The 15,369-nt window shown below is 42.7% G+C and overlaps 1 protein-coding gene across 1 annotated transcript in view; it reads right to left on the bottom strand.

The window, feature by feature from the left end:
• Window positions 1–15,369, bottom strand: part of LOC120051593 (collagen alpha-1(XXVII) chain B-like) — a 203,848-nt gene that overhangs the window by 173,049 nt on the left and 15,430 nt on the right. The window contains exons 4-9 of the mRNA XM_038998511.1: window positions 13,269–13,452; window positions 12,457–12,554; window positions 6,904–7,320; window positions 5,933–6,120; window positions 4,475–4,698; window positions 1,539–1,849 (exon numbers count right to left, since the gene is read on the bottom strand). Of these exons, the coding sequence (XP_038854439.1) occupies window positions 1,539–1,849; window positions 4,475–4,698; window positions 5,933–6,120; window positions 6,904–7,320; window positions 12,457–12,554; window positions 13,269–13,452 (1,422 nt within the window). The remainder of the gene's footprint in view (window positions 1–1,538; window positions 1,850–4,474; window positions 4,699–5,932; window positions 6,121–6,903; window positions 7,321–12,456; window positions 12,555–13,268; window positions 13,453–15,369) is intronic.

Below are 15,369 nucleotides of genomic sequence, written 5' to 3'. Positions count from 1 at the left end.
CATTAAGCTCAAATATCCCTTAAAAAGTAGTTATTTGGTAATTATTGAGTAATTACCATTTTAAAGTGTAATTTCAAGGTAAATACCATGTAAATAGCACCTTATAATGTAAAGCATATCCAAATGCTCTACTTAACATTTCTAAATGTGTGCCCCACTGAACACACCCACATGTATGTGACTTTTTCCCCTCAAATCTTGAGCCACATATAATAAAAGCATTGTGCCTTTTTTTTAAGGAAAGAAAAAGGTATATTTGAACCAGCAGCTTATTTTGGGCTACATTTTAGTATTACAAGGTCTTCATGTTCCCACTATCCAACCATCTCATTTCACTCGAAGAGACAAGTGACTTTGTGTGTTTCTCATGACTCCACCTTCAGTCCACCTTAGGCTGCTCTGTCAAGTGCATTTCCTACTGAAACCAAACATCCTGCATCTTGGAAGAACTCCCTGCCCTATACCCTCCCTCTCCGGTCTTTCCCTCTCTTTCTCCCTCTCTCTGTCTCTCTCTCTCTCTCTCTCGCTCTCCATTGACACACACAAACACACGCAAAACACGTTTGGTCATTATGTCAACAAAATTATGGATATATTGTGTGATGGATATATTTCGTTTTTATTCGATTTTCTTCATTCCTGCCTTTAAAAAAATACAGTAGATACTGTAGAAATTAATTTTTACATTAGTATCTAATAGGAAGTACTGTTTAATTGTGCCACTTCATGTTTGCATCACCATGGTTACGAGATATGGACATTTCTTCAAATTTTCCAGGGGATTACTAAACTTTAGGGAATAACAAGCATCAACAAGGAGGAGAGTGTGGTCCTGAGGGCAGCATTTGTGCATAAATCAGGGTGGGAAGAAAATAGCACACGGTAAACATCCTGGCCTGGCCTCACCACAGGTTCTGGGAAGAAAGACTTACTTTACAGGGCTTTTCTCTGACATCTCATCCATACCACAGAGCAGCCTAGCTAAATCCCAACTCACTCCTACCTGCTGAGCTGATGGCCATATCTGTGAGCTCTACAAAGATATTTAAATCAGGGCCACCAGTAGCAGAGGGAAAGGCCCTCCATGTGTGTTGGCGAAGAGAGTCAAATGTTTTTCCAGTTTTATTCCACTGACCTGCAATTTACACTGACTGAGCTCCAATTGAGATGATTCAACATGGTTGTAAAAAGTAATTTATTAACAGTGAGGAATAGTCTAGTCTCGTGTACAGTAGCTAGATGCTGATCTTGTGAAGAAATAGTCAGACAAATCCATATTATTTTGTCTTTTCCGCAACATCTATTTTGACTGTTCCTCTTTTGTGCTATGGGCTGTGCCCTACCTTGTTCATCATTTTGGATACATTCCAGTTCTGTAATATGTCAAAAAATATGTTTCTGTCAGTTAAATCTCACTTCCTGTTGAATTCTACCCATTAGTCCGGTGCTGATACCATTCCCCTCCAGACTCAGGTGTCTCAGCGGAAACTGTGTCCTACAAAGCAGCGCCTCTATGATTTCACTTCCTCCCACCTCACCAATCCCATTATTGTCCAGATCCACCTGCCTCAGGCTCTGATTGGCTCTCAGCGTGTCAGCGAATAGCCTGGCTCCCTGGTCTCCTAGGTTACTCTCATCCAGGATAATATGGCTGAGGGTCGCGTTTCCCTTCAGAGAGTCAAACAGTTCCCGCCATGCCTCTAGGTCCGCACCAGTGGTCCGTGCCAGCCCCAGGTACTGCAGTCTTGAGTGGAGTCTCATGTAGGACGTCAACATCCTCAGGCCATTGCTGCTCAGCCCGTTTCCTCCTATGTCCAGCTCCAACAGTGAAAAGGGGTAGAGAGTGCCCCTTGTGGTTGGAGGGAGGGGGACAACTGAGTGTGTTAACGGGTTCTGGCCCTGGACCTGGGAGTCTTCAATCCTTGGTAGTGATGTTGGGTGTCTCGTTGTTATCTCCTGGAGTTGAGCCAGTCCACTAAGTAGTGTCAGAACTCCAGGGTCTCCCAGTTGGTTTCCAAACAAGCTGTAGAGAAGAAGAATCAGCAGTCAATCACAACTTCCAACTAACATTTACATTTTTCTTTGAAGTGGCTCACCTAACATGCGCTGAATACAACATTTCACCTTACCGTGAAATGCTTACTTACAAGCCCTTCACCAACAATGCAGTTCAAGAAATAGAGTTTCCGGGATGATGGTGTTGATGCGTTAGTCATTTAGGCAGGTTACCTTCAATTTCTTGGGCACAGGAACTATGGTGGTCTGCTTGAAAGATGTAGGTACTACAGACTCGGTCAGGGAGAGGCTGAAAATGTCAGTGAAGACGCTTGTCAGTTGGTCCGCGCATGCTCGTAGTACACGTCCTAGTAATCCATCTGGCCCTGCGGCCTTGTGAATGTTGACCTGTTTAAACGTCTTGCTCAAATCAGCTACGGAGAGCGTGATTACACAGTCGTCCGGAACAGCTGGTGCTTTCATGTATGCTTCAGTGTTGCCTTGAAGCAAGCATAAAAGGCATTTAACACGTCTGGTAGGCTCGCATCGCTGGGCAACTCGCAGCTGGATTTACCTTTGTGGTCCGTAATAGTTTGCAAGCCCTGCCACATCTGACGAGCGTCAGAGCCGGTGTAGTAGGATTCAATCTTAGTCCTGTATTGACACTTTGCCTGTTTGTTCATCTGAGGGCATAGCAGGATGTCTTATGAGCATCTGGATTACTGTCCTGGTCCTTGAAAGTGGCAGCCTTGAAAGTGGCAGCAGTCTAGCCTTTAGCAGGGTGTGGATGTTGCCTGTAATCCATGGCCTCTGGTTGTGATATGTAAGTACGGTCATGTAGCATCCATGTCATCTGACCACTTCCGTATTGAACGAGTCACTGGTACTTCCTGCTTTAGTTTTTGCTTGTAAGCAGGAATCAGAAGGATGGAATTATGGTCAGATTTTCCAAATGGAGGGCGAGGAAGAGCTTTGTATGCGTTTCTGTGTGTGGAGTAAAGGTGGTCTAGAGTTTGTTTTCCTCTGGTTGTACATGTGACATGCTGGTAGTAATTAGGTGAAACAGATTTAAGTTTGCCTCCATTAAAGAAGCGCTGCTTCTGGTTGACCATTTTCTTGTTTGCTTAAGGCCTTATACAGCTCGTTGAGTGCGGTCTTCGTGCCATCATCAGTTTGTAGTGGTAAATTGACGGCTACAAAAAATATAGATGAAAACTCTCTTGGTAGATAGTGTGGTCTAGAGCTTATCATGAGGTACTCTACCTCAGGCGAGCAATACCTTGAGACTTAATTAATATTAGACATTGCGCAACAGTAGTTATTGACAAAAAGATACATACCACCACCCCTCGTCTTACCGGATTTAGCAGTTCTGTCCTGTCGATGCACAGAAAACCCAGCCAACTGTATATTATCCGTATCGTCGTTCAGCCATGACTAAGTGAAATATAAGATATTACAGTTTTTAATGTCTTGTTGGTAGGATAGTCTCGAACAGAGCTCATCCAGTTTATTCTCCAGTGATTGCACGTTGGCCAATACAACGGATGGTAGTGGCTGGTTACCCACCCGCCGATTAATTCTCACAAGGCACCTCGATCTCCGCCCTCTGTACCTCCGTCTTTTCTTCACACGAATGACAGGGATTTGGGCCTGGTCTCGGGGAAACAGTCTATCCTTCACGTCGGAATCATTAAAGAAAAAATCTTCTTCCAGTGTGAGGTGAGTAATCGCTGTTCTGATATCTAGAAGCTCTTTTCAGTCATCAGAGATGGTAGCAGCAACATTATGTACAACATAAGTTACAAACAATGCGAAAAAACACACAAACTAGCACAGTTTGTTAGGAACCCATAAAATGGCAGCGATCCCCTCCGCCGCCATTGTCCACCTGTAGTTACCGAGGTCCAAACATCTATTTTTCAAGGGAGCGCTGAGGGCATTCTCACCTGACATATCTTCTTGAGAGATATAACGTGTATGCTTGTGCGTCCATGGGTCAAGCAATAGTTGCTAAAGGTATGACATATTAGCTGGAACTAAACATCAAAGGCTTTGTGACACAGTCAGAGCAGCCCTCTGACCTAGGGCTTGGCCCACAGCAGGATCTTGTTGGGAGATATGGAGCCTACACTTGTCCTGATCACTTGTGTGTAAATGGGTTTACAGTATGTCATTGGCGTCCTGGAAAAACCTTGTATCTTCAAAAAGTCAACTTCATTCACAATGTCCTAGGCTCATGAAACTTTCACAGAACAATTTATGTAAAAAAGAGAGATATTCTGTTTTTTTACAGGACACAGATTTATGAATAAGACATACAAGCTGGAGCTAAACAAAGACTTTGAATGTCACCTACAGCAGTCCTTTGATCTGGGGCTAGACCATCACACACACACACTCACTCACTCACTCACTCACTCACTCACTCACTCACTCACTCACTCACTCACTCACTCACTCACTCACAGTGACTCACAGCAGTCCTTTGACCTGGGGCTTGGCCCCCAGTAGGTCCAGGAGGATGTGGGCCCCTTGGGGTCCGAGGTGGTTGAGGTTGAGATTGAGGAATGTGACCTCCGAGGGGCTCCTCTTCAGGGTTGCGGCCAGGCTCTGTAGGAGTGCGTCTGTCAAGCCAGTGTTCCTCAGCACTAGCTGCTCCACCTCGTCAGACGTGTTCAACATCTGCATCATGACATCCAGCTAGAGACAGAGATAAAGACAATGAAAAGTAATCAGAGATATAACAGAGAGACGGATGTCAATGAAAGCAGAGAAATAGTTTTTTTATTATTTGAATGAAAAAGTAGCCCCCTCATGATGGGTCCAGCTAGGGAGATGACAAGGAGAGAGTTGGCAGTGATTGGTCATTAGATCTGTCAGAGGTTGTTTGTGTTATATGATTTAGAGAATAAGCAGAACTCATCATCAACTTATGACATCCAGCTATGTGTTTTGGAAGGTTCTACAGTGCGCACATTCTGAAATACGTCTGTCTCATCCTATGTAGGAATTACAATCCATATCTATTGGCTAGAATTATGTAATACAGAGACTTTTCAGAATTCAGACAGGAATTCCTCATATTGGCATAGAGTTCAATAACTCCAGCGATTCCTGTCGGCACCCCAGTCACATTTGATCGATATTAAACAGATTTTGGACCCTTAATCTGTGAGCAGAGGATCGAGACATTTTCTGTTTGTCTGTGAGGATAACTGAGGAATGTCTTAGACAGGTATCTGACTGGGACTGTGGTGGTATGGACCAAGGAGGTATGGAGTGAGCAGACCTGGGTTCAAATATTATTTGAAATGTATTTAAAATACTTACTCAAACTGTGCTTGATTAAGATCTGCCTGTTGCAATGGAACCAATAGAAACGTCCCCAAAGTGCAAACCCCGCCGATCTGGCACTCCAGACAGGCTAAAGCAAAAGCTAAAAAATATTTCAAAGATTTCATATAGTATTTGAACCCAGGTCTGGTTAGGGGGGAGACACTACCTAACTTGAGAAACTAACGTTATGGTCTGGCCACTGTCCACATGCAGCAGGCCACCTTGCTAGACTGTGTGGAATGTTTCAGCATGCTATATCAGGTGATCATATGATGGACACGGTTGAACTGAATGCTCCTTCATCATCTGAGGGTGATGATAAGGCAAGCGCCTGTTGACCCCACATTAACGAACACAGACAGATGCCCTACGACAAACTGCACTGTGAAAATGTACTGTATTTACGCTTCATGTCATTATGAGGTGTATTTTGGAGTACCTTCCAAAGGGCAGCTTCTAATGGTTTTTCTACACCTGTTCTCAACAAATCAGCACCATTTCTATTGTTGGTGCTTGTTCCGTTGATTTTCACTTCCTAGAAGTATGTGTACAGAGTTACTATAATCACAGCTTGTTTATTTCACACCATGTAGCCTACCTGGGCCTGTAGATCTTGCTCTATCGTTGAGATGTGTGTTTGAATCGTGTTGAGTACAGCTCCGTCCTGGTCCCCTGGCTGCCTGTCAGGGTGCAGAGCACTGTCACTCTCCTCACTTAGCTCCACATCTGAGCCCGAGGGGTTGGGACAAGATGACAACTTCTTCTCCAGACGCCGCCTTTCCAGTACTGGACACACAGACATGGAAGACAAATAATGCACCACCTGTTCACTGATTGGATGAAATGGAAAAGTGGTGGATTTAAGCATGAAACAATCATTCTCAATTCAGAATACCATTGATATTAGGTTTATATTCTAGGTAACGCATTAATATGTGTATTGCAGTGTATATAAATCAGTTACAGTAAGTACTCTGGGGGTATACCAGCCCGTATTGAGCCGTGGTTTATTTACTCACTGTTTGCCTTGAACCATTGCTGTTTGTTTGGGCTCAGGTCCAGCCCAGTGCTCATTTCCATACATTCTTCATAGAAGTCCTTCAGTCTTTCCCCCTTTCTGCTTTTCCCATTTGATCCCAAATCCTTATTTTTCTTCCCGTTCTGCTTACTCAGAGCTTCCTCATCCTGCAATGAATCTTTAAAAAGCAACACTCTGATTCGTTCCAATTTCTTTCCAACTCACAAAGTACATAAATGGAAATACCTTCATGAAGATTAATGGCAGGTCATCTGTATCTTAACTTCAAAGTACGGTAGCATGATGCCAGACTCGTCTGCCATTAACCATTCACTCATCCATAAGAATTGAAGAATGACACACACACACACACACACACACACACACACACACACACACACACACACACACACACACACACACACACACACACACACACACACACACACACACACACACACACACACACACACACACACACACACACACACACACACACACACACACACACACACACACACAGGAGGTAAAAATAGTAAAAGAATACTCACCAGAGATGTTGACTCTGTTATTGGACTCTTTTTGTGGGGTCTTGGCATTGTCTTTGTCTTTCTCTGGGGTCTTCTTAACTTGTCTGGTCTTTTTCTGGTGTGTTCTGTTCTCTGGGCCAGACAGGGATAGGTCCTCGTACTCACCTGTGAACCCTGACCCCTTGCTGTCTTCTCTCTCATTAACCAGGGCCTTGCTGACATCTCTGTGATTGGCTGGAGCCTTGGCAGTGTCCTTGCTGTCTTTTGTCTGATGGGATTGGCTCTTGCGTCTTTTGGGCTTCCTTGCCTTCACATTTTCCTTCACGTTGGTACAAGCAGGATCTTCAGTGTCTGTAGAGCAGCTGCCAGTGCTCCCGTCCTTCAGGTTCTTCCTAGTTCTCCTCCTCACAGCCTTCTTTGGCTTGGCTTCTGGTTTGGCTGGGAGAAACATAGGAGACGAGGGACAAGACTCAACTATTGTGCCTGTACAGAAGACATATTATTATGGTACAGTTTTTATCACTTTGGTGCAAAGTACAGTATATTGTACATTTTCACAACTCTTAGTACAAAACTCAAAACAGATCATCAAAGAGGCAGTTGTTTCAAACACAACACAAAATCATACAGTCACTTTTCACCAAAATACATCAGTGTTTCATCTAGAAACACATTAAGATTTTTTTAAATAAAGTAATTGCCTTTCACAGTACAATTATCACATAATTTTTTATATGATTGACTTGTCTTTTGTTAAAATACATTTTACTCTAACTTAATCTGACTGCTCTTAATTGATGATCACGTAAACATTTGTAAAACCTATAGATTTTATATCTGGTTTGTCTACTACAAATTTTGAGAACAATATACAGTTGAAGTCGGAAGTTTACATACACTTAGGTTGGAGTCATTAAAACTAGTTTTTCAACCACTCAACAAATTTCTTGTTAACAAACTATAGTTTCGGCAAGTCGGTTAGGACATCTACTTTGTGCATGACACAAGTCATTTTTCCAACAATTGGTTACAGACAGATTATTTCACTTATAACTCACTGTATCATTATTCCAGTGGGTCAGAAGTTTACATACACTAAATTGACTGTGCCTTTAAACAGCTTGGAAAATTCCAGAAAGTTATGTCATGTCATAAGACATAAGACTTTTTACTAGGATTAAATGTCAGGAATTGTGAAAAAAATGAGTTTAAATGTATTTGGCTAAGGTGTATGTAAACTTCCGACTTCAACTGTAATGAAAATGCATGTCTGTAAAGTAGAAACATAAAAAGTATGATAAATGCTTGAATATCCTACTATGATGATAACTGTTATAATTTTACTTCACAGTAAGTTAAACCATATATATAAAGTGCATTCGTAAAGTATTCAGACCCCTTGACTTTTTCAACATTTTATTACGTTACAGCCTTATTCTAGAATGGACGAAATATTGTTTTTTCCTCATCAATCTACACACAAAACCCTATAATCACAACGTGGAAACAGGTTTTTGAAAATGTTTGCAAATGTATTAAAAATAAAAACCATAAATACCTTATTTACATAAGTATTCAGACCCTTTAAGAAAAGACTCGAAATTAAGCTCAGGTGCATCCTGTTTCAATTGATCATCCTTGAGATGTTTCTACAACTTGATTGGTCTCCACCTGTGGTAAATTCAATTGATTGGACATGATTTGGAAAGGCACACACCTGTCTATATAAGATCCCACAGTTGACAGTGCATTTCAGAGCAAAACCAAACCTGATGGTCACTCTGACAGAGCTCCAGAGTTCCCTTGTGGAGATGGGAGAACCTTCCAGAAGGCCAACCATCTCTGCAGCACTCCACAAATCAGGCCTTTATGATAGAGTGGCAAGACGGAAGCCACTCCTCAGTAAAAGGCACATGACAGCCCGCTTGGAGTTTGCCGAAAGACACCTAAAGGACTCTTAGACCATGAGAAACAAGATTATCTGGTCTGATGAAACCAAGATTGAACTCTTTGGCCTGATTGCTAAACGTCACGTCTGGAGGAAACCTGGCACCATCCCTACGGTGAAGCATGGTGGTGGCAGCATCATGCTGTGGGTATGTTTTTCAGCGGCAGGGACAGAGAATCTAGTCAGGATCGAGGCAAAGACGAAGGGAGCAAAGTACACCTCTGGAGAGACCTGAAATTAGCTGTGCAGTGACACTCCCCATCCAACCTGACAGAACTTGAGAGGATCTGCAGAGAAGAATGGAAGAAACTCCCCATATACTGTACATGTGTGCCAAGCTTGTAGCGTCATACCCAAGAAGACATGAGACTGTAATCTCTGCCAAAGGCGCTTCAACAAAGTACTGAGTAAACGGTCTGAATACTTATGTAAATGTGATATATTTCAGTGATGTTTTTATTTTTGGGGGGGCAAAATAAAAAAATAACTTTTTGCATCGTCATTATGGGGTATTGTGTGGAGATTGGTGAGGAAAGAAAATTATTTCATCAATTTTAGAATAAGGCTGTAATGTAACAAAATGTGTAAACAGTCAAGGGGTCTGAATACTTTCGAATGCACTGTATGTACAAGATCAGAGATCAAATCAAATCAAATTGTATTAGTCACATGCGGCGCAAATAAAACAAATACAACCTTCCAGTGAAATGCTTACTTACAAGCCCCTAACCAACAACGCAGTTTAAAAAATATGAATAAGAATTAGAATTAAATTAATAAGTCATTAAAGAGCAGCAGTAAAATAACAATAGCGAGACAATATACAGGGGGTACTGGTACAGAGTCAATGTGCGGGGACACCGGTTAGTAAGAGGTATTTGAGGTAATATGTACATGTAGGTAGAGTTATTAAAGTGACTATGCATAGATAATAACAGAGAGTAGTAGTGACGTAAAAGAGGTGGTGGGGGGGGTGGGCAACGCAAATATTCTGGGTAGCCATTTGATTAGATGTTCAGGAGTCTTATGGCTTGGGGATAGAAGCTGTTAAGAAGCCTCATGGACCAACAGTAGACTTGGCGCTCCGGTACCGCTTGCCGTGTGGTAGCAGAGAGAACAGTCTATGACTAGGGTGACTGGAGTCTTCGACAATTTTTAGGGCCTTCCACTGACGCCGCCTGATATGGAGGTCCTGGGTGGCAAGAAGGTTGGCCACAGTGATGTACTGGGCCGTACGCACAACCCTCTGTAGTGCCTTGCGGTCGGAGGCCGAGCAGTTTCCATACCAGTCAGGATGCTCTCGATGGTGCAGCTGTAGAACCTTTTGAGGATCTGAGGACCCAGTTGCAGAGGGAGGTGTTTAGTCCCAGAGTCCTTAGCTTATTGATGAGCTTTGAGGGCACTATGGTGTTGAACGCTGAGCTGTAGTCAATGAATAGCATTCTCACATAGGTGTTCCTTTTTTCCAGGTGGGAAAGGGCAGCGTGGAGTGCAATAGAGATTGCATCACCTGTGGATCTGTTATTGTGGTATGCAAATTGGAGTGGGTCTAGGGTTTCTGGGATAATGGTGTTGATGTGAGCCATGACCAGCCTTTCAAAGCCCTTCATGGCTACAGACTTGAGTGCTAAGGGTCGATAGTCATTTAGGCAGGTTACCTTAGTGTTCTTGGGCACAGGGTCTATGGGGGTCTGCTTAAAACATGTTGGTATTACAGACTCAGACAGGAAGTGGTTGAAAATGTCAATGAAGACACTTGCCAGTTGCCATGCTCGCAGTACACGTCCTGGTAATCCATCTGGCCCTGCAGCCTTGTGAATGTTGACCTGTTTAAAGGTCTTACTCACATCGGCTGCGAAGAGAGTGATCACACAGTTGTCTGGAACAGCTGGTGCTCTCATGCATGTTTCAGTGATAGTTGCCTCGGAGCGAGCATAGAAGCAGTTTAGCTCATCTGGTAGGCTCGTGTCACTGGGTAGCTCTCGGCTGTGCTTCCCTTTGTAGTCTGTAATGGTTTGAAAGCCCTGCCACATCCGACCAGTGTCGGAGCAGGTGTAGTACGATTTGATCTTAGTCCTGTAATGATGCCTGTTTTATGTTTCGTCGGAGGGCAGAGCGGGATTTCTTCTAAGCTTCCGGGTTAGAGTCCCGCTCCTTGAAAGTGGCAGCTCTAACCTTTGCGGATGTTGCCTGTAATCCATGGCTTCTGTTTGGGGTATGTACGTACAGTCACTGTGTGGATGACATCATCTATGCACTTATTGATGAAGCCAATGACTGATGTGGTGTACTCCTCAATGCCATCGGAATATTTTTTTATTGATTTTACCTTGAACTAGGCAAGTCAGTTGAGAACAAATTCTTATTTTCAATGACTGCCTAGGAACAGTGTGGTCTACAGCTTATCATGAGATACCCCACCTTTGGAGTGCAAAACCTCGAGATTTCCTTAGATATCGTGCACTAGCTGTTGATTACAAATATACATAGTCCGCCCCCCCTTGTCTTACCAGACACCGCTGTTCTATCCTGCCGATACAGTGCATAAAGGGCTAGCTGTATGTTGATAATGTCGTTGTTCAGCCACGACTCCGTGAAGCATAAGATATTACAGTTTATAATGTCCCGTTTGTAGTTTAATCTTCCTCGTAGGTTGTCGATTTTATTTTCCATTGATTGCATGTTAGCTAGTAGAACGGAAGGCAGTGGGGGTTTATTTGATCGCCTAAGAATTCTCAGAAGGCAGCCAGACCTCCGTCCTCTTTTTCTCCGTCTTCTGTTCATGCAAATGACGGGGATTTGAGCCTGTTCCCAGGAAAGCAGTATGTCCTTCACGTCGGGCTCGTCGGACTCCTTTAAAGGGAAAAAAAAGCTTCTGCCAGTTCGTAGTGAGTATTCGCTGTTATGATGTCCAGAAGTTATTTTCGGTCATAAGAGACAGTAGCAGCAACATTATGTACAGTATGAGTTAAAAAAATAAGTTACAAACAACGGAAAAAATGAACAAAAAACACATTCGGTTAGGAGTACGTAAAACGTCAGCCATCTTCTCCGGCGCCATCATCCAATGTACTGTACATGTAAACATACCGTATGTAACAAATACAGTTTTTTTATCGCTTTGGTACTATTTTCACAAGTACAATAGAGGTGGAAGATGCATGATTGCTATCCTCATGAGCGTACCACCCTCCTTTAGGCCATAGAGGAGGCATGCAATTATTTCAATCCAGACCTACTGTATGTCAGGCTTGGATTCGCCATGTCAAAATGGTTTTGTACGAGTTTTCAAAATTCAGCACATACTTGTGAAGTAGTATCAAAGCGATAAAAAAACTAACTTAGGGGGACAAGATATTCAATCCATTCATACACATAGCATGCTATTAGAACAATAAAATAAATAATGCAATTGAATGTGTCACTTATTTAATAAATAACTTTCAAAATGTTTGCTGTGCTTTGTTTCTTAAATAGCCTACAGTATGCTAAAACAGAGACTTCTGAGAGGCAGCGGGTTTGTTTCTGAAATGATGACCATGCAGAACATTCAAAACAGGAATTGTTGATGAATGAGTAGGAAAGTTGATGTCTTTGAGACAGCCCTTTATTTCCATGCTTTATACCATTGCCAGGGTTTTGGTCTGGAGGCAGACTGAGGTTCTCTTGTGTGCCATTGTTCAGCTGCTGGTAGGAGCTGTATTTGTTTCGGAAACTTGTACATCTGAAAATAATGAAAAATACATTTTGAACGTGACTTGTAATATTTCCGCTGTAGGTCGGTCAATAGGAACACAGTGGGTGAAGTCATTGCTCACTGCCATAAGACACGGGCATGGATCTTCTTGCTTTCTGTCAGTCTGTATTCAGGTTTTTATAGTAAACATAAAACATTGTTATAGCCATGGCTTTGGTTAACGGTGACATTGATGTGTAGGCTAGAGGATAAAGTGATACTTAAGGGTTTTTGGCAATGAGGCCCTTTATCTACTTCCCCAGAGTCAGATGAACTAGTGGATACCATTTTTATGTCTCTGTATGAAGGAAGTTACAGGTAGGTTTGCGAGCCAATGCTAAATAGTGTTAGCGCAATGACTGGAAGTCTATGGGTATCTGCTGGTATGGCAAAATCCCGAAGTATCCCTTTAAGCGGAAATAGCCCATCATATATAAGCAATTTTTACTGACTATTTATTGATTGATTGTTTTTGTGTGTTTATTGTTTGAGAAATCGAACAGAAAAAGCCAACAAATGGCTATAAATAAGCTTAAACTAGGTTGCATGCTTACCTAAACTGACAATAATTTGTAAGTGAAAAAGTTGAGCTGACATATTAATTTGTAGTCTTACTCCATCTGAGAGAGGTTGAATCATTTATATATATATATATATATATATAATATCAATATATTGTCTATCTATGGGTTGAATGCTCACCTATAGCAGGGCATCCCTCCAGCCAGCCAGGTGAGTCTGAAGCAGCTCTTCTTGCCCTGCTGGAAGCCCAGGGCATAGCGGTACTCACAGCAGGAGCTGATCCTAGCAGCGACGAGGCTGTTCACATACATGGTGCCGCTAAAGGGGTAACCCCGGTGCCTCTGGGAGACCCACTGGAACTGCTCTGCAGGAGGGGACACAGGAGACAGAACAGGGGAGTTAGAGGTGAGGATATATGAGGATTAGTTCAACAAAGTTTACATGCTACAAACTTTACCTTGGTTCTCCCGTAAGACATTGTTTTCTCCCCTCACCCCCTTTATTCCCAATCCCCTGAGACACACACATAGAAACAGCTCACAGAGAGGCTGGAGTATGAGAACAGGGTAAGCCACAGTGCACCTGGATTTAAGATTAAGGGCTGAGTCATCTACAGGATGCACTTTTTCCCCAAAATAATTGAGATGCAGCCCTATAGGGGGAACTCCACATACAGAGAAGCAGTGTGGAAAAGAACGTTTTTTGTTGAAGCTAAGTTGAAACGCCCCAAAAATAAAATCAACACCATTTTGGTCACATACGCTCCTAACTATTTTTGTTGTGATTAGGAATTTTGATTTGGTAATGATGTGGAACACTACTGGCCAACCTTCAGAGCCTGGTTCCCCTCCAAGGTTCATGCCTTTCTAGGTAGTTTTTCATAGCCACCGTGCTTCTACATCTACATTGCTTGCTGTTTGGGGTTTTAGGCTGGGTTTCTGTACAGGCACTTTGCTGATGTAAAAAGGGTTTCATAAATATATTTGATTGATTTGGTAGCACTGTGCGCCTAACAAATATTCACCCAGATAATGGCAAAATTCTACGTATTCTACGAGTTGTTACATTTGTATAATTTGAGCAGCGCACATTGCAAGCAAGTCGATTCTTTGAATTATTTCACCTGACCTGAAAGAGTGAAGAGGAAATTCAGCAACTGGAGCATCAGCCTTCATCATCAACTCAAGGTGTTACAGACCAAGAACTGAAGGAGGGTTTATATATTTCAAACTGGCCTAGATTCAGGGACCAATCACAATGGGAATAGAAAACAAAACATGATGTGAATGGTAAAAACGGGAAAAAAATCTGACCAACAGGATGCCATTTTGAAATATATAAAAGCCTCCACTTTCCGAACTGCAACACCGTTCTTTGGGGTGATAGGTGGCACGGGGAGATGGTGGAAGCAAAAGAGTCTTTTTTAGTTGAAAGCAAGTTGAATACAGTTAGCCAGAAAAATTTGTGGACAATAGTGAAGTCCAAGAATGGAACAAAAAGGTCTCAAATCATGTGTATATATAGAGCAAAAGGAGAGTGAGTCATCCAACAGACTCCCATCCAGAGCGACACACAGAAGCAACCAGGGCTAACGCCCCGCTCAAGGGCACGTCGATAGATCCCCCACAAGGCCAAAAACGGGGACCCGAACCAGTGATCCATCAGCCACTGGCCCAAACTCCCAACTGCCAGGCCACCAGCCCTCCAAGATCCACCCTACAGTTCCCCAAGAGCTGCCCCTCAACAATCCGAGACGCCTTCCACAGTCCCCCCACCCCCTGAGAAAATAAGATTTAAAAAAATAAAACAAATCCATTCCTCACCCCCAAGAAATAAAATGAACAAAAGAGAAAAGAGAGAAAGACAAATGAAAACAGAAAATGCAAAAAACAAAATACATCAAGGACAACAAAAATCATAACAGCAAGGCCGACTGAATATGTTTGAGTGCATGTATGGCACTGTTTACATGTGTGTGTGTCCATGTATGTGCACATTTGTGCATTGGAATGAGAGTGTGTGTATATGCATGTGTACAAACACCTGCAAGGCATCAGCCACAGGCAAACCAGCATTAGCTGTAAAAACACGGCCCCTCAGTGTCATTCAAACTTACTTTTTGTTATGTTTTATTGTGACTTTATTTTTGATACTTTTATCTTTGACGGTCATTCTATCCCCCGCCCAGCCACTCCACGCTCCAATTCCACATCCCAACCCTCAGCTTCCCTCAACCCATCCCACCTATCTCTGCTGGCCACCCTCTTCAGATTTCTATGCA

Source organism: Salvelinus namaycush, chromosome 1 (genome assembly GCF_016432855.1).
Source record: "Salvelinus namaycush isolate Seneca chromosome 1, SaNama_1.0, whole genome shotgun sequence".
Classification (NCBI taxonomy): domain Eukaryota; kingdom Metazoa; phylum Chordata; class Actinopteri; order Salmoniformes; family Salmonidae; genus Salvelinus; species Salvelinus namaycush.
This window is presented reverse-complemented; position numbering and strand designations above follow the sequence as displayed.